This window comes from Protomyctophum bolini, assembly GCF_963924005.1.
Source record: "Protomyctophum bolini genome assembly, chromosome: 10".
NCBI classification, from domain to species: Eukaryota; Metazoa; Chordata; class Actinopteri; order Myctophiformes; family Myctophidae; genus Protomyctophum; species Protomyctophum bolini.
In genome coordinates, this window is record NC_137871.1 from 40,714,511 (window position 1) to 40,732,989 (window position 18,479).

Below are 18,479 nucleotides of genomic sequence, written 5' to 3' on the forward strand. Positions count from 1 at the left end.
GCCCCCGAGAGCTCTTGACTTTACCCCCATAACTAACCTGCCATGTCAGCTCCTGGTCGTCAGGTGGGTCAGGTTGGGAAACGGTGGGTTTGATATATGTCTGTACGTATAATCCTTCAATGAAGACGGCAGGATTTACAGTGTGGCCAATGGTATTTGGAGGTCTTGCCTTTCTCGCATGCTAATTCAGTCCATCTAACCCACCACCTCCGCCCCCACCCGTCCCAAATTGGATACCCATCGAGCTCTCAGCTGCAGGAGACTAATGATGTGTTGAGCACAGGTCATAACTTCAAACGGAGTTTAGCCTCACCGTCATTTAGTTTAATTTTCTATTTTTTTCCCCCCACAAAGGCTGGAAACATTTATCATCCTCCCTTTTACCTCTGAAAAGATGCATTGCAGCTTGATGCACCATCCTGCTAATGATTTTCTCTCGAGCGAGAAAACAGTTCTCCCTTTGATCTTTTTGTTTTGTTTTGTCTGGTGGTGTTTCTATAAGACATGAGACGAAAGATGTCTGAGACACTCTCCTAATCAAAGTATTCTAGAGCTGGCCTAAAACCCTGGTTGTGTGCCAAGGTTGACAATTGCAATTTCTGTGCCCCGCAAACAATACATTTCTATGAGACTGTGATGAATTCTACATGAGGGGCTTGATAAAATAAATAAAATTCTCTGTAGACACAGACTTGGTTTCTGATGTAAATGGTTTAAAGCTGCTATAAGCAATAATATGTCAAAAATGTAATTACTTCAGACAGCCAGCAATGAGCAGAACGTTCCCCAAAATAATGTAGTCTCTGTGACACATCTAGGGGCTGCAATCTGCATTCAAAGAAGCTTTGTCATTGGTCGATTTGCCTGTCGACCAATGACAAAGCTTCTAGGAACATCTTTGAATGCAGATTGTGGCCCCTAGATGTGTGACATGCAGAGACTACATTTTTTGGGAGCGTTCTACCCATTGCTGGCTGTCTGAATACCAAAAGAAAAAAAAGGTAATTAAAATGTTGATATATTATTGCTTATAGCAGCTTTAATGGGTTTAATGGGTCACTATCGGTATCCATCCATGATGGAAAGCATGCACTTAAAAGTCAAGCAGAGAGACCTTAACTTTTAACAGTGTTTTCTTCAACCCACTGATGTGGAAGGGAAGGGAGACGTACAGTATAGTATCAATGCATGAATTAGTGTTTTAATAATGAAGGGGACCTGAACGTAAAGAAGAAAAGTTAGGTTAGACTTTGGGACATGTTAGTGCCTTCAATATGTCATAGAAAGGTGCACATACATTACAAGAACATCTCAAATTGAATTTGGTCAATTCGTTTTTTTATGCCGAGTACATTTTAATGTTAATGTATGCATTGTACATCACCTTTTACTGTTTTGCTATTCTCAACATTCCTGTGCTACTTTCTCTTTCAGATCTGGTTCGCGTTTGTCAATGGTTTCTCTGGCCAGATCCTGTTTGAGCGCTGGTGCATCGGCCTATACAATGTGGTGAGTGTTAATGTGATTTACTGTCCTCTCTCCATTAGAGTGAAAGAGACCACTTCATTCCGTGTCCCACCCCATGTCACTCTCTAGCACAGAATTCATATGCTGTGGCACCCCTTAACAGGATCGCTTTATTGCAAGACCATGTCATCAACCTCCTGAAAATCTCTCGTTTATTTATGACCCCTTGTCAAGTCCATATTCCCTCTGTGCCCCAAACTATGTACTGAATGTGAAAAAACAACAGAAGTATGCCCCAAAGAGTACAGTTGGCCCGGGCAGCCATTTGTGAATGATAAAGCGAACAGGTTGAATGGAGCGGCAACTGAGGCGGCTGTTGGCGCTGGGAGTCCCTCAGGGCTCTGTAACGGGACCACTCTTAATGAAGTCATGTTTCATGTCTGTCATATCAATTCAGCCGAGGATAAAAGTGTACATCTGCAACTGTCTAATTTTTAATACTGCACCGTTTAGCTCACAAGGAGTTGACGTGTAACTTTAAACTGTTTATTAAAAAAATCTCCCAATTCAATAAACAAAAAATGAATGAGAGAAGTGTGAAGAGAGACATGCCCACACAACATTGATAGCGCACAAATGGAAATGATTTATGGCTGGGGCCGACTGTCAAAGTTCATGGCACTGGCATGCAATATTCACAATGTCTATGGGGAAGCAGAAGTCATTCTTTCACTATCTGAAGAGTGGAGTAAATACCTCCAGTTCAGTGGGAGTTTGTCGGAAAGCAGTGGGCTGAATCCGCCACTCAATGGAGATCTTCCTGGCTCCGGCTCTGAATGAGAAAGGAGTCCAGTGGAGCGTGTCCTGTGGCCCTGCCAGTCCGCACACTGAGGCCTGCATACCCCCACTCCAGATGGGTCTGCAGGGAGCTCACACTGACTGACCCGCCAATTTAGCCGCCACCCCCTCCCTTGCGGCCATACAATACTGTCGCTGCTCTCTCGGCAGCTGCTATGCAGAACAACATTACCACACCACTCAGAAATGGCACTCTAGTCGTGCCTAAATACCTGCCTCCCAGTCAAGGGTGCCACAGATGTTCATCAGAGATGGCTTTTGCATATGAACTCTGAGCATGTTGAATCAAAATAAGAAACCCTGAAGTGTTCAGTGGTCAAACGTCCACAATCAAAGGAAATGTAAAACAGCGTGCAGTAAATTCAACTATAACGGCAACATGGCAGTGAAGACATTCTTCTACTGTTGGACAAAAAGAAAATATGACAGATATTTTTATTATCTCTGACAGGCAGGTGGAGATATTGCGTTCTTGTTTTCTGTCAGTCCGTCTCTGTCAGACAGTCTGTCGGTCTGTCTGCAGCTAATATCGCAAAATACAGATCAGATCAGCCGTCATATTTATTGTGCATGCTGCCAGCAGGCCATTGATCTCAATTCCCAAATATTTTTTTAATAATAAAACAGAATTACCAAAAATTACAAATGCTTCATTCATATCGGGAGGGCTGAACCTAGGGTGCTCAACGACTGGGATTTCGTTCACTGAACGAACCTACGGCATCATTACCGAACAGGAATACAGGATCATTACTAAATTACTTGAGGCGGTCTCGGTTTCCGTTGCGAATGAACGTCAACATTCGTATATATGGGCATATCGGTCGGATCGGAGGTTGTGGCCACCTGCACGGTCAAGGACAACCATGCCGTCAAATTGGCGGTTTCTGAACAACTGCCTATATCTGACCGACTCAACGAGGTGCATTCAACTTCCTCGTGTCAGTGGCGACAAGAGCATAGTCTGAAGTCTGTCAGGCGAACTGTTCTTGAGTTATGTGAATAACAAGATGTACAGACAGGGATTCTGTGCATTTATTGCAAGATAAGATAATAGTTTAATTATCTGATTGTCAGCGCCAGGCTGAAGGCCTTCCATCTGGGTACAGCTCATCTCCGGCACCATTGGACCGATTGGCGTGAAACTGTGCAGTGTGCACGCATGCACACTCCCTGGAGGCCAGAGCAGAACCTCTGCCCCAAATGTTTCACATCGACCTGTTACCGGATTCGTGCCACCAGGAGACCGATTTTGGCAAAACGTTTTTTTGGTAGTAACTCCTACAGATCTTTTTCCCCCCTTATATTTCTTGGAACATTACAAAACTCCCCAAATAAGCCACCCCCATTTCCACCTGTTCCACCAAGTTTCCCCCATGTTTTCTTTGCAAAACATGTGTTATTAGTTTACTCCTACAGACTTTGTCCAAACTTCACACAAATCAGTGTACATTATGTCTGTAGTCACGTGATCAAAGTATCTATTACAGTTTTCATATTCCAATTTATGTGACTATGATTGGCTTCCAAAGTTTGTGGAGGTGGTTCATTTTGAATGAATGCAACACCCAATTGCTGGGAGACTGCACGCACATTCCCACGAAGCCAAGACTAACCTCCATCCCGAATGTAAATCTCCTCATTAGCTTATAACTGTTAAATATAACCATATATACGGTCGTACAATCATCTTTTCCCCCTGAATTTGTTGGATCATGATCCAACTTATAAGCCCTTTTTGTGCAAGATAATGGTTTAGTGCCATAGTGCTATCTACTAATTGGTGAATTGTGCTGTTCTGCGCCTTCCTCTAAATTCTTTACAATATGCATTATATTCACATTAACAATATATTCACACATCGATACCAGAGTAAACCATGCAAGGCACCAAACTTAACTGACAGGTTTTAGTGTCTTGCTCATTAATTGCATGACAGAATCTATACGATATCGGAACCAAAAAGGTAAGAGAAACTACAAAACGAAAATGCTAATAAATACTGTATGACTTAAATCTTCGCTGGATAGTTGGAATACTTGATCTGAACCGTGGATGTTTCATATAGCGCTGACACATTTCTGCATGTATTTGTGTTTATCAGATCTTCACAGCTCTGCCTCCTCTTACTCTGGGCATATTTGAGCGCTCCTGCAGGAAAGAGAACATGCTGAAATACCCAGAACTCTACAAAACGTCCCAGAATGCAATGGGTTTCAATACAAAGGTAACGTCAGACTCACTCACTCTCTCACTCTCATACACACACACACACACACACACACACACACACACACACACACACACACACACACACACACACACGGAGGCAGTCATGCAAAGTGCCAACCAGCCTGTTGGGAACAGTTAGTGGATCAGTGTCTTGCTCAAATATCTAGCTTGTATATCAAATCTACTCCATAGTAACAAACATACGTATTAGGATTTGTCGCTACTGTGAGTTCAACCTTTTTCTTTTTCATGGAATTGGAACTTAGCTGAAAAAAACTTTAACTGTATTCCTCGAAGTTGAAGGTGCTTGACTTGCTCCAGCTCTTGGATATGACATAGTGTTGTCATCAGTCATTGGCTAAACCAGACATATCCGTCATTATAATCTGCCAGCTGCAGTCAGGCCTTTTCCAGCATGATTTGGTTTGGCCTTGTCAGTTTCTGTGTGTGTGTGTGTGTGTGTGTGTGTGTGTGTGTGTGTGTGTGTGTGTGTGTGTGTGCGCATGTTCACTTTCCCCTGCTGCTAATAAAGATGTCTCCCCCTTTCTCCATGCTGAGCAACAGACTGCTGGACCCTCCTCACAGGCGTGGTGACCTGGTTAGCCCCACACAGACATGGATTAAAGACGGACTGACCGTGGAGGTCAGGGGCAACTGGGGCAGTGGTGGTGGGGTCCAGCGAGGATAGTGAGGGGAGTCTGGGGTAAAAGTGTTGGGGCAGGGAGCAGAGACTAGGGGGGAGTGTGCTGTCATGGTGTGACGGCATTCGTTGCGGAAAATCAAGCAATTTGTTAAGGCGAGTGCTTGTTTGTTCTGGAAGCAAGGCTGTCGTGTCTAGTTTAGCCTGGCTGGGCCTGGCCCCTGTAAGCAGTAAATATGACAGTATAACTGTACTGTAGTGTATCTCCAGAGAGCTTTATGGAGCCAAGGCCTGGTAAATCAACTCCTGTCAGAGTGACACTTAGGCCATGCCGTGTCCAGTTTAGCAGTTGTTACTTTGATTTGGCTGAGAAAGGGCTTGTATATACTCGCCAGTGATTGTGGGAACGGCTTTGTTCAAGTCAGGCATTGGGCAAGAAAAACTAAGCACACTGAGGGTTTTTTATTGATTGATTGATTGCTCTTTGCAATTCATACAGGGGTACGATTTACAATGATTGTTAAAACGGATAACACATTGTGGTCCAATTCAATAACAACATTTACACTTGCTTTGGCAATGTAAACCTATGTTTCTCATGCCAATAAAATCTAATTTGAATTGCCTATAAAGGTCCTCCAAATCAGGAATTCCAAATACGGCTTGGAGGGCACAGATTCATGGAATAACTATGGAATCGTGCATTTCCCCTTCAGTGTGTGTGTTGGTTGGTCGGGCACGTGACATCACGTAACATCAGGGATGGAGCACGTAACATCATCAGGGATGGAGATCGCTGATGTCCTCAATATTAAGCCCATATATGGAGATCCCTGAGCTGCTGTTCAAGGTGTTTTGATGACATCGCATATCACATCTTCTTTTGCTGGCTAAGTCCAAGCACAGACAGAGTAATCCAATGTTGTAGGAATATACTTGGGGAGAGACTTTATTAAGTTGAACATGTCAAGGAAGGGTCACAAAGTTATGTGTTTGATGGTTACGAGCAATGAACCTGTTTTTTTTTTTGTTTGCTCCTCATTTTCCAAGACCCATAAATGATGACTCAGCCAGGTCGCCAGGTTGTTTTTGCTGGCTCGTCCGCTCTTTTCCGTGATATTTTCCTTGCAGCTGGCCCGAGGCGAGAAAATCCAGCAGGAATTTGGCCCCTCGAAGCCTGTCTTTCTGCACGCCTGGCTCTTTTGTAGACAACAGATACTGTCTTTGTGAATTAACCCATTCTGACCTGAGATCAGATTCATACGAGGTTTCCACTGGACACACACTGGTCTGATGAACCCATTCTGACCTGAGATCAGATTCTAAAAAATGTCAGTCGTTCTTCGATTTTTCAAAAATAGCAGACCTACAAGCTCGTAGCGCGCCACTCGGTGGCGCGCTATGAGCTTGTAGATCTGCTATTTTTCAATAGCTAAAGCATATCATGATGCTAACACCAAAATGGGTGCCCGGTCAGAATGGGTTAAGGCTGTTTGGGTTGAGGTGAGAGAAGGGAGGGGCAAAGGGCGTTAAATATTTAAGGCGCGGCAACATTGTGACACCCACTCTTACTTTTAATCACATAATATTCCTGACACTGAAGTCACTGTAGTACATAAACCCCACTTCCTTCATGTGGCCCTCACAATTACCACCCCTCTACACCAGTGTTACTGGGGGTTTCACGAAATATTCCAACAAAAAAAAAAGTAGTGAAACTAGCTGCTATTTTCTATTCGCTATTCTCACTAGTTTCGGTCCCAGTTTGGGTCTTGGGTCTGGGCAAAAAAAAAGTTCAGTACCGCTGCTCTAAACAAATCACCAGCATCCATCACCTCTTCTACTTCGCTTTCACCTTCTCTCTCTCTCTCTCCTCTCAAACACACACACACACACACACACACACACACACACACACACACACACACACACACACACACAGAGGAAAGAGTTAGGGTAAGGGTGGTGAGGGGAGGCTTAGAAATATTTGGCCCGATATAAAGTACAGGCTTTCATGCCCTTTTTTTCTTCCCTTTTTAGGCAATTAGGAGTCACACAAAGGGCCGAATCTTTACAGGACAAACCAGCATTCATTCTGGTGGGATTCTTAGCAACCTGCTGGGAGACAAGGGAGAGGGGATGAGGAGGGTGCCAGGGTGGCAATGAGGAGGGGCGGGTGCGAGGGACCCCACTGTGACAAATGATTATGAACATTTATTGATTCCATTAGCATTCATTATTGTGGAGAGAAGTATGGTGGTTTCGTGTGCTCTGTCAAGGCTGAGGGAAACGGACGGCAATGTGGGGCACCGGCCCAGCTATGAGGAGAACCGGGTCTGACAGTGGGGGGCTAATTGGTTTAAATGCATAATCGTAACATTAGAGATAATGTATCACACATTTGACCACATTTGACCACAGAGATGGCGGGTTGGGGGTGGAGCTCCCTCCTGGTGTATGAGGCCTGTGTGCTTGGGGCTGGGGTTTGGCGGGGGGGCTCCTATGGGGCTCAGGGTTTTGTTTTGTTAAGTCTAATACACAAGGTGAGAAGGTCAGGCCACATAGACTCTCACAAACTGCCTAGAACAAACCTTGTTTCCTCTTCTGTCCTCTCCTCTCCTGGCCAAGTTGTCTGGCACAACTCTTGGGCTATAAACTGTTATTCTGAAATGTCTCAAACCTGTGAAAATCCCATTAACTTAAAGAGCTTTCACTGTATATAATTTATCTTGGACAAGTAATGTTTGTATGTACAGATGGATTTCATGAACCTGTTGAAAATTGAGTTTTAAGAGTGTTTTAACTTGTAATCTGCCCCCCCAAAAGATTTTCTAATATTTTAAAGACATGCAAAGATTCTTTTTCCCCTGCCAGCTTTTTTATTTATTTATTTCTTTCTTTTCTTTTGACCATTTTTTTTGGTTTGATACATTTTGAACGTGTAGAAATAACACCAACATCTGGGTCAGAGCAGAGGGGTAAATGGGGCACAAATGCGGAGGGTTCGTTTTTTGGCAGACTAGATTTCACGGCTGTTTCATGCTACATCGCCCATTAGTGTTGTGTTTGGCTGTGGCCTCGCATAATGTAAATCTGAAACAAGGTGGTTTTGAAAAGGGAGAGTATTGATTTAACGGCTCATCCAAAGTCCACATGCCTGCGCGCAGACACGGGCACACACACACACACACACACAAGCGGCATTTTCCAGCTCCTTATTAATTACCATAAAAACAGCTTAATCTCTGTCAGCCTCCCGTGCGTATATGTTTTAGGATTGATGTCTGGGATGTTTAATTCTCCTATTTATTTCTCCGTGCACTCCATTAAATTCTCCCTCGAAAGGACTGAAATCTAATGAAATCTAATGAGGGGAAACTCCCATGCTGCACGACACGTTCATGTTGCATAATGTTGTCTTTTCTGTCTAGCAGACCACCTATAATAAGTATTTTTCAGTCATTTCAGTATTACTGTCACTCTCATCTGGGCTTTCTTTCTTATATATTATTTTGTAAATAATTGTTTTCTTTACCCGCAATTAGGACTTAATCTAAAATCACACACACACACACACACACACACACACACACACACACACACACACACACACACACACACACACACACACACTCTTACCCATGCACCCCCAAACATTGCACACACTCGGCACCCTCTCACTCTGGTAACACACACACAGATGATACAAAGTGTTTGTCAGCGGGGTGGCCATTCAGCACTGAGGCCCCTACAAAACCTCCACTTAGCCTAGCGCTGGGACAGGACAAAGAGCCCAGGTCAAAGGTCCCTAGGCTGGCTAGGGCGACCTACATCCTTTTCTCATCCTTTCTTCTCTCTCCCGCTCTCTCTCTCTCTCTCTCTCTCTCTCTCTCTCTCTCTCTCTCTCTCTCTGTCTGTCTCACTCATTCACACTCTCTCTCCCCCTGCTTTGGCTGTGCCTCTCTCATTTTATCTTCTTTTTTTTCCTCCCCACTCTTCATCTCTCTCTTACTCGTACTGTCTCTCCCTCCCCCCCCCCCCCCTCCCCCCATATTGAAACCCCCTACTGCATTTCTATTACCCCAACCCCCCCAATCCCTCCCGACCCCCATTTTCCTTCTCCATCTCGCCCTCCTCTTCTCCCCCTGGCAGGTCTTCTGGGCCCATTGTCTGAACGGTCTCTTCCACTCGGTCATTCTCTTCTGGTTCCCCCTCAAAGCCTTCCAGCACGGTAAGTAGCTCCCTAACGCAGAGAAGGCTCAATTGCACTCTGTATAGTAGTAGCGTCGGCCCATGGCAGAGTGGAGGACAGTTAAACACACATACTTTGTCTTAATTAGTTCTTTCTTCAACCGCTCCAGTCATGAATTACAAACATGTGTGCGCCTTCAGCAAGAGGGAGAGATGGGACTCTAACAAGCATGTTCATAATGCTCACTCTGGTTTCTATGCGTGCGTGCAATGACACACTGAAATTGCATTTGCACGCAATCATTTGTGGTCATCTGCACAGACGAGCAAAGTATGTTTGCATAGATTGCGCGTGTGCACACATACACACAGTCATGCACATAGCCTTTCAGGTCTATATTCAGCCCAGACTTCACTATATAGCCAAGAAGGAATCTCACACTCAGTTTGTGTGTGTGTGCGTGCATGCGTGCGTGCACATGTTCATGCTCTAAGAGAATAGGGATCTTTGAGCCGGTGAGCCTGGGCTGGCGAGAGTAGGGGACCACACAGGCTCAGGCCTGCTCTCTAAACAAAGGCGCCAAGCCCCTTCAGTCTGACTGGCAGGCTGTCAGTAAAGCTTCAGCGCACACATAGACATGTGACCAGCCGGAAGTAAAGGAAGAGGGAGCCCCTCTTTATTTCTGCCTTTCTTCACTGACAGTCGCATGCTGCTGATATTTTAGCCTCAACCCGCAGCCCCAACCCCACGTGGAGGTTTGGAGAACACAATTCATTTCATATGTGCTTAATTTACATCAATTCAGCCATGAAAAAACAGTAACTACTGTACTTGCTGTATTGTATCGTAATTGCGTATTAACCTGTGGATAAGCATAGGTTAGTAAAAATGACTCTGTAGTAAGCATGAGTATATAGAGTTACCTACGAATCAAAATGTTATATATTTCACCAATTACACAGTAAATATTTTCCCCTTTAAATTAATACACCAGTTAATGCGCTAGAATTGCCAAATTTGGATTTGAACTTTATGCTTTTCTGTAAAGCTGAATAAATAGCCATTTTGTCAGCAAAACAATATCTGGTTCCCGCTAATTTTGTTGTTTTAACACAACTCAGCCAGAATTTGCAGCTATGATTAATGTGGGGTGATTTAGTTTTTGCAGTGCGATAGCTTGTAATAACAGCCCAAAATGTTTCCTAATTCTTACATCAGACAGAATTGCAGCCCCTAGCCGATTCAATGAGTCGTAATAGAACTAATTGACTGTGGGTTTCATGTCCAACATTTTACATCAAACCACAACCCTCACATTACCTGTAGTAGAGCCTGTTGATCAGTAGCTCTTTGTTCTAGCCGTAAGAGTCTGTTTTTACACTCTCAGATTTAAATTGACACATTTTGTTCTGTAAGGCACCTTTAATAATTGCAATATCAGCAATATTGAAACACTGTTTGTTGACTTAGTGCCCATTTATAGAGGCCAGCCATTGTTGAACATTGTGTATATTGTAGAATGTAGGTTTATTGCCAAATGCTGACGCATTTCATTAGTATTTGGAACGCCCATTGATAACTGTTGACATGGAGGTAGTTGGGTAAGAAAAGGCCAATAAATCATTTTGTTCTCTGTTACATGAAGGTTAATACTGCTATTTATTCATGTTAATCACATTTTCCAACAATTATTATCATTTTAGGTGTAATTGTGCAATCCTGAGAGAACTCGATAGTTACACTAATGGAGTCCAGCCTAAAGACTCCAGCCAGTCTGAACTCATCTGTAATGAAATGTCTCTGCTGTTCATTCACTTCGTAGATACTGTCTTTGGCAACGGAAAGACCCCAGACTATCTGCTGCTCGGTAACATGGTTTATACAGTAAGTGTTTTTTGGTCTGACAAGCAATGTTCTGTTATGCTGAAAGGAAAGCAGCGAGGTGTGTTGTCTTTTAATTAGTTTATGCCTTTTATGCATTTTGTTTGTAGTCTGCACTGTAGTTTTGATTCAAGATATCTAGATATTTTCATTTTGAGTTAATTAAATGCAATTTTGGGAGATCATCTTTACAGTCTGAAACCATATCAACCATACAAACATATAGGTCTCTTGGAGTGGATTTCGCATGTTTGAACTTCCCGTGACTTTTAGGTGAATTTAGATACGGAGTGGGACAGTGTGTGTGTTAACGTCTATGATTTAATGTCTCCGCAGTTTGTGGTAATCACAGTTTGCCTGAAGGCTGGCCTGGAGACCTCATCTTGGACCATGGTAAGGTTGATGGCTCTCTGTCTTCCTACTAAGATGTCCGTTACCTTTCTCTTTATAGGCCCATTGACACTTGTAACATACCTTCATCCATCTTCCTCTCATCTCTTAACCCATTCTGACCTGAGATCAGATTCATACGAGGTTTCCACGGGACACACACTGGTCTGATTAACCCATTCTGACCTGAGATCAGATTAAAAAAATGTCAGTCGTTCTTCGATTTTTCAAAAATAGCAGACCTACAAGCTCGTAGCGCGCCACTCGGTGGCGCGCTATGAGCTTGTAGATCTGCTATTTTTCAATAGCTAAAGCATAACATGATGCTAACACCAAAATGGGTGCCCGGTCAGAATGGGTTAATCTCTTCAGCCAGACATGTGTTGCTCTTCATTTGGCCTGTAACCATCATACCATGTATGCAGTTATTTGAACATATCTCTAGACATTTTTCTCTTTTTTTTTTTTAAATAAAGTGCATTAGCTTCAACTAAAAGTGTTGAGACATAATATATCAAAATGACTCTTTATGGACTCAAATTGAATCCCAACAGAGTGGTCATGTTTCTCCCCAGTGATCCCTTTGAGGTTTCTTACTGTCGGCTATACAATCCAAGGTTCTACCCAAAGTTCAACATCTCTGTGATAAAAAAAACAATGTTGCATTATGACATTTTGATTGAATGAGGAAACAACGTGTGCTTGTTCAGATTTTCACAAGCTGTGTGAATCTAATGACTTCTGTTCCGCTGAGTGAAGAAGCTCATGTTGACTCAGTGCTCCTGTGTGCTTTGCTCACTGACTAGTTCAGTCACATTGCCATCTGGGGAAGCATCGGCCTGTGGGTGGTGTTCTTTGGCATCTACTCCTCACTGTGGCCCTGGATCTCACTGGCCCCCGACATGTCAGGAGAGGTAAGCAGTCCACGCACACGCACACGCACACACACACACACACACGCACACGCACACAGACACAGGCACACACACACAGACACACAGACACAGACACACACAGACGCAGGCACAGACACACACATAGACAGACACACACACAGGCGCACACACAGGCACAGACAGACAGACTAAAATTTGACTAAAACATTTCAGACAAACGAAATTACATTTTATTCAAAAGACTATAGCAAAAAATCAACATTGATGCATACTCATATACAGTATACACAGATGTGCACAGGAACTGCACCCTCCAGCAGTGAGAATACCACTGATATGATTCCGATCACTCCTACACCTCATAATTCACTCTCCACTGCAGAGTGACACTGGTGGGAAATTTCACGGTGTAACTCGACACCCGGCTCTGGGTGAACGAGAGAGAGAGAGCCATAGGGCTTCAAAGTGAGACCTTCTGGCTTGTGTTGCGTAATGACTTAATTGGGCCAATTAGCCCCGTGTTTGTATTACGTCGCCTTCGCTCTGCGCTGAGTATCTGCAGGTGATGTCGAAGCATCGCAGCGGTCCGGGAGAGAGCCTGGATGATTTTGTCCTGAAGCGCAGAGAAAAGAAACGGCCCCCGAAGTCCGAAGGGTCTGCACAGTGAGCGAGAACACCGGAGCGTGGGTGGATCATGACTTTTTAATGTCACAGCAGTGGAATTTGTAGAAAGAAGTGTTTTAGAAGGTGTTTTCACATGAGCCGAGTTCTCCATTTTATACACGCATTCACGGGCGTGTGTGAATATGGTAGTTTACCTTGATTGTCTAGCTAGCCTGTGTGCATGCCACGGGGTACTTTCATCCCCCATGATGTTGTCCTATGGGCAGCTGGTAACCCTACGCCTCAGACCTGACATGGGGACACCCGTACATCATCGCAATGGGATGCACACCCCGCCTCAGCCCTGACACCCGAGAACACATCAAGAGACATCATCTCAGGCCTCTGTGGAGAGAGGAGGGTTAAACTTATCTCTTTCCCTCCACTCCACCTTTTTTTTTTTTCACCCAGTCCTCTCGTGTGTGCTTCTGTTGTTGAGAGGTGCCGAACCGCTCCAGTGACTGGCCGTGTGTGTACTGTATACGTCCGTCTGTATGTTCGGAGTACGAACGGCTGCCAATACCGCTGGGTGACCTGAAGTGGCACTGCTGAGCAGCCTAAAAGGGCCTTTCACACTGAGCAGCCAGCCAGCGGTGTTGTTGAGCAGCCTGCACACCTCAGTTTTTGTATTGGTATTATAATTATTTTCTTCTCTCTGTGCCTGCCTTCTCTTTTTTTCCCCTCAATCGTCCATCTCAGCCCTGTCCTTTTTTCTTTCTTTTTTTTTGCCTTTTTCACTCGACTGTCTTCCCCTGTGTCTGTCATTCCTGAACTACCTGAGGGGTCAACAATGCTCTCCTCTTCTCCAGTTTCTGGCCTGACTGACTCCCTAATGTCACCTCTTTTAACAGGACACATTTAGCAACCATCCATTTCAATGTGAAAGCATTAATCAGTGTCTGGGCGAGATTTTCTTTGGATGACATAGACAAGACAGGTGCATATAGGATTCCAATCCGTGGAACATCTTGGACGGCCGGCCAAGCCTTTTATTGGCACACCATATTGGCTGGAGCCCAAACCACAGATCAAATCCATTTTTCACCTCACTTTACGGCAAAAGAAGATTTCGGGTGATTTTGAACAGGAGATATAATCTAACTCACTAAGCAGCTTAGTTGCACCTCAGGAGATGTCTCAGGTACACCCAGTCACATTTAGCTATCAACACAGCTGCCTCCAGCCACAGTCCTCCCCTCCTCTCTTTTCTCCAACACCTGCTGGGTCTTCCAGCCTGGGTCATTCCTACACTGACTCACACTTGCTCTCACGCGTGCTCTCATAAACGCTCGTCAGTGACACATGGGCCTCGCGCTCTCAGTGAGCATGCGCCGAATTCTTCCGCAGTTCCTGTCATGCGATAAGAGACGACCTCTGCGTAGGAAATCATTTTACCCAGAAGTGTGTGAAATGTAGCGGACAGTCTAAAGGGCCTGGCACTGCAGGATATGTTGAAAGGATTTACTAGGAGGAGATTGCATTATTTATTGGATCTTTGCTTTTGGGGTGCTGGAAGTGTATTTAAGGACATACTGTATGTGTAATTCTGTCTAAGTGTAATAATAAAGAATAATAAGGTAGATCATCATAATTTAGCTGTTTGTGAAGAATGTTACTTTCCGATTGGCTGCCTAAGGTCTGGTCCTCCTCTACACGGATATCTCACACCACTAACTGCTCTTATGAGCGTGAATATCTGCCAGGCCGGGTTGCCTACCCAGGACTGTATCGGTTGTAGGCTGCTGTTCGGTGCTCTTATGAGCGTGAATATCTGCCAGGCCGGGTTGCCTACCCAGGACTGTATCAGTTGTAGGCTGCTGTTCGGTGCACCTGCCAGAACACAGGGAAGCAGTGGAGAGAAATAGTTTGTACGACAGATTGTGGCACCTCCTATGGGCAGAAGTGAAAATGCCTTTGAATGTACAATAGAGGCCCCTCAGCATGCGATTCCAATTTGGAATCATTCATGATATATGCGTCTGATATATGTGCTGTTTTATCTAAGAAACAGACCTTCCTTTACATGCCGGTCAGTCCAGCGGTGCCGGAGATTAGCTTCTGACAGATACACACAGACACACGGACGGGGGAGAAAACATAATCTCTGCCCCTGGCCGTCCCATCCTGGTGGAGATAACAATGCATGGTACCATATGTGTGAAGTGTAGTGTACTTTGACTATGGCTCAACACTTAAAGGACCACTTTTCAACCTATCTTCATATACTAGGTCCTCACTAATAATCATGATAAAGTGGCAAAATAATTATCCTACTCTGTCTGTGTTCGTAGGAGGGCTCTGGGCAGTTCAGAAACCAGTCCACCAGTAACATCATCGATGGGGAATCCAAGCTAATAGAAACGGCAGGCTTTCTAGTCCTGAAAAGTTGCAATGCGAAAATGAAAGCCATCGTTCTCATGATAATAAAAATCTAAACATTTTTGTAAAAAACGATGAACTGAACTGAGACCCTCCTATGAGACACAGACTGAGTAGAAAACAATGGTGCCACTTTATCATGATTATTAGTGAGGACCTATTATATGAAGATGGGTTGAAAAGTGTTTCAACCTTTTTTTATGACTGATATTTTCTGTTAAGAAGACTAGGACATGTATTCATTAAATTGTGTTGAACTGTGTTCATCTTACACAAAGGTACAATAAATGATGGAACCGCTTTAATTTAGACCCACAGTCTGGAATTAAGATTGCGCAGAATAAACATCTGAAAGATAATGATAAAAGGGCAGATCATTGTCATTAGAAATCAACTGAATTATAGGACAATTAACAGTGTAGACTGCAAAAAATGGCCCCCTACAAGAGAGCATTGTGGCATTTCAAAAATAGACTAGCTCTTACTTTTACTGTTCTAATTCATAGGTACAGTTCATTAGCCCAGGAGGAACGCTCAATGTTCCTCACTGTTAAATCTGTGAGTGGCCCGGTGATTGAAATGGAGACCACCACCACAACCACCATGGCTGTTGACTTTGTCCCCCCTGCTCTGTTTTTGGAATACTTAGGGTCCTTCTTAAAGAGCCACATGTGTGTCGTGTGAGACATGTAGTTAAACACACCCAGATCCACTGGACCCCACAGGGGTAATGATTTATATGACACCACTGCACAGGGAAACCAACCCAAAACCATTGTCCGTGGCGTGAAGCATTAAGTCTGATTTATGCTTACGTGTGCGCCATGCACTGCACCAAAAATAGATCTACAAACTTGGCTATTTCTGTGTGTAACCAAGTATAATTCAAGCTTATAGGTGGGGGGAGTCGTGTGCTGTGTATGTGTGCATGCGTGTGCATAGTTGTTTATTTTACATGATGGATCCATCCATGCAAATGTGTACTCTACGTCATGAGCTAATTCGTGTAAAACTTTGGCGGTCTGCTCTATGATTTCTTGGTCTAGACTCTAGAGTCGACGAATGATAAATCACAGATGGACAGTTGTGGCTGTGTGTACATCTGTGGAGTTATATGTTTTTTCTTTTTTTGTCTCCACCAGGCCGAAGGCCTGGTGGCCTTCGACACACACACACACACACACACACACGTCTGTGTGTGTGTGTGTCCGTCCGTCCGTCCGTCTGTTACCAGCTAATCTGGTTACCAGCTACCACGTTAACCCGGTTGATGCCAAATTTTGCACACACACTCCCTGGATGCCAACGATGAACCTCTGCCCCACATTTTCCAGAACGGCCTGTTATAGCGCCACCAGGACGCAGACTTTTGAAAAACACATTTTTTGATATTACTACTCCAGATTCTGTACAAAAACCCCGCAAATCGTTACACACATCTCTGTAGTCATGTGTTCAAGACAGATCTGTCCGATATTTCATATTCCATCCTAATTGGCTAACATTGGCTTTCAAAGTTTGCAGGATTGGCCCGTTTTCAAATCATGAACGCAGCGTGCAATTTACGTGAAATCTTTCACATACTTTCCTACTAGGCTGAGGAATATATATCCCACCCTTTTCACATTGGCCTGCTATAGCGCCACCTGCAGGTGGATTTTTGCAAAACACATTTTTGGAACAAAATGCCTCAAATCATCCAATTGCCATCAAAGGCGTAAGAAGAAATGGCACCCTTTTCACATTGGCCTATTATAGCGCCACCAGGAGGCCACAACCTGACCTGCCCTGTTGGAGACGCGTATATCTATTCTACGTCATAGCATAGACATGGTAACGCCCGCCTGCCTCTGATTGGCCTACCGACACTGCCCGTCTTGCCTGTCCTCCGAGATGCAAGGGCACTCCGTGGGGGGAAATAATAAGTACAAGAGAATGGCAAAATGCGACAGTAACTTGTTTGTGCCGTTTGCTTTGAATGAATAATTGATTGAACACGTATGTACTATGATTTGATTTGGCTGTGTTCTAAATTAAAGTGTTAGTGTTGATTATCGTGTATTAATCTAATTATAGTAAACTAATACTGTTATACTAAAAAAGATAATGATCAAGGGAAAAGAGACCTTTTTACAGTACAATAATGTTTCAAGTTTACACATAAACAGGCCAACGGCATAAACAATATTAGTTTGCCTCTTCTACAAAAATAAAAGTAACTGTCGTGCGTGCCAAGATGTCATTCTCTTGTATTATATATCGTACTTGTATTATTTATGTATTTCCCACCACGGGTTAACCTCGCGGCAGACTATCCAGCATTTATTTTCCACCTCAGAGGAAACTCTGGTAAGGCCGGCAGTGTCGGTAGGCCAATCAGAGGCAGGCGGGGCGTTACCATGTCTATGCTCGGACGTAGAAAAGATATACACGGTGTCCCGAGGGGCACTTTATCTAGTTTCCCTTTTTTTCCTCGGTTCTCCTAATGGATGTTCATGTGCCCTTTCTGCGGCAACAGGATGGGCCCGGCTGAGAAAGCCATTGTTTGTTTTCTATGTTGGAAGTTTGGGGGGTTAAGGGATTGTGAATTCCTCATTTGCCTCTGCATCGCAATGACGACATTTGGGAATTTGGGAATTTGTGGATTTGTAGGCCTTGTCCACGCAAGGCCTCTCACGTTTTGCTTTTCCCTTTGTCTCATGGGGCATTAAGTGAGCAAGCCTCTCCTCATTCTCTGTCCCGGTCCTCTGGGACCAGATCCTCCACTCTATACCCGGGTCTGCTACCTATTCAGCCTCCCCACTCCACAGGCCTTACAGTGCACAGAGTTTTCTATTCAGAACGGTGTTTGCTGATCAAAAGGGGTTTTACGTTTTGGATT

At 44.1% G+C, this 18,479-nt stretch overlaps 1 protein-coding gene across 2 annotated transcripts in view; it reads left to right on the forward strand.

Moving 5' to 3' along the window:
- atp8a1 (ATPase phospholipid transporting 8A1) overlaps positions 1-18,479 on the forward strand; it is a 145,183-nt gene that overhangs the window by 114,771 nt on the left and 11,933 nt on the right. Inside the window, exons 28-33 of one of the 2 annotated variants that reach the window (XM_080773825.1) lie at positions 1,435-1,509; positions 4,430-4,552; positions 9,350-9,428; positions 11,212-11,273; positions 11,607-11,663; positions 12,467-12,574. In XM_080773825.1, coding sequence (XP_080629951.1) covers positions 1,435-1,509; positions 4,430-4,552; positions 9,350-9,428; positions 11,212-11,273; positions 11,607-11,663; positions 12,467-12,574 — 504 coding nt within the window. Of the gene's footprint in view, positions 1-1,434; positions 1,510-4,429; positions 4,553-9,349; positions 9,429-11,211; positions 11,274-11,606; positions 11,664-12,466; positions 12,575-18,479 lie in introns of those variants that run through there. The other variant, XM_080773826.1, reaches the window with a different exon arrangement.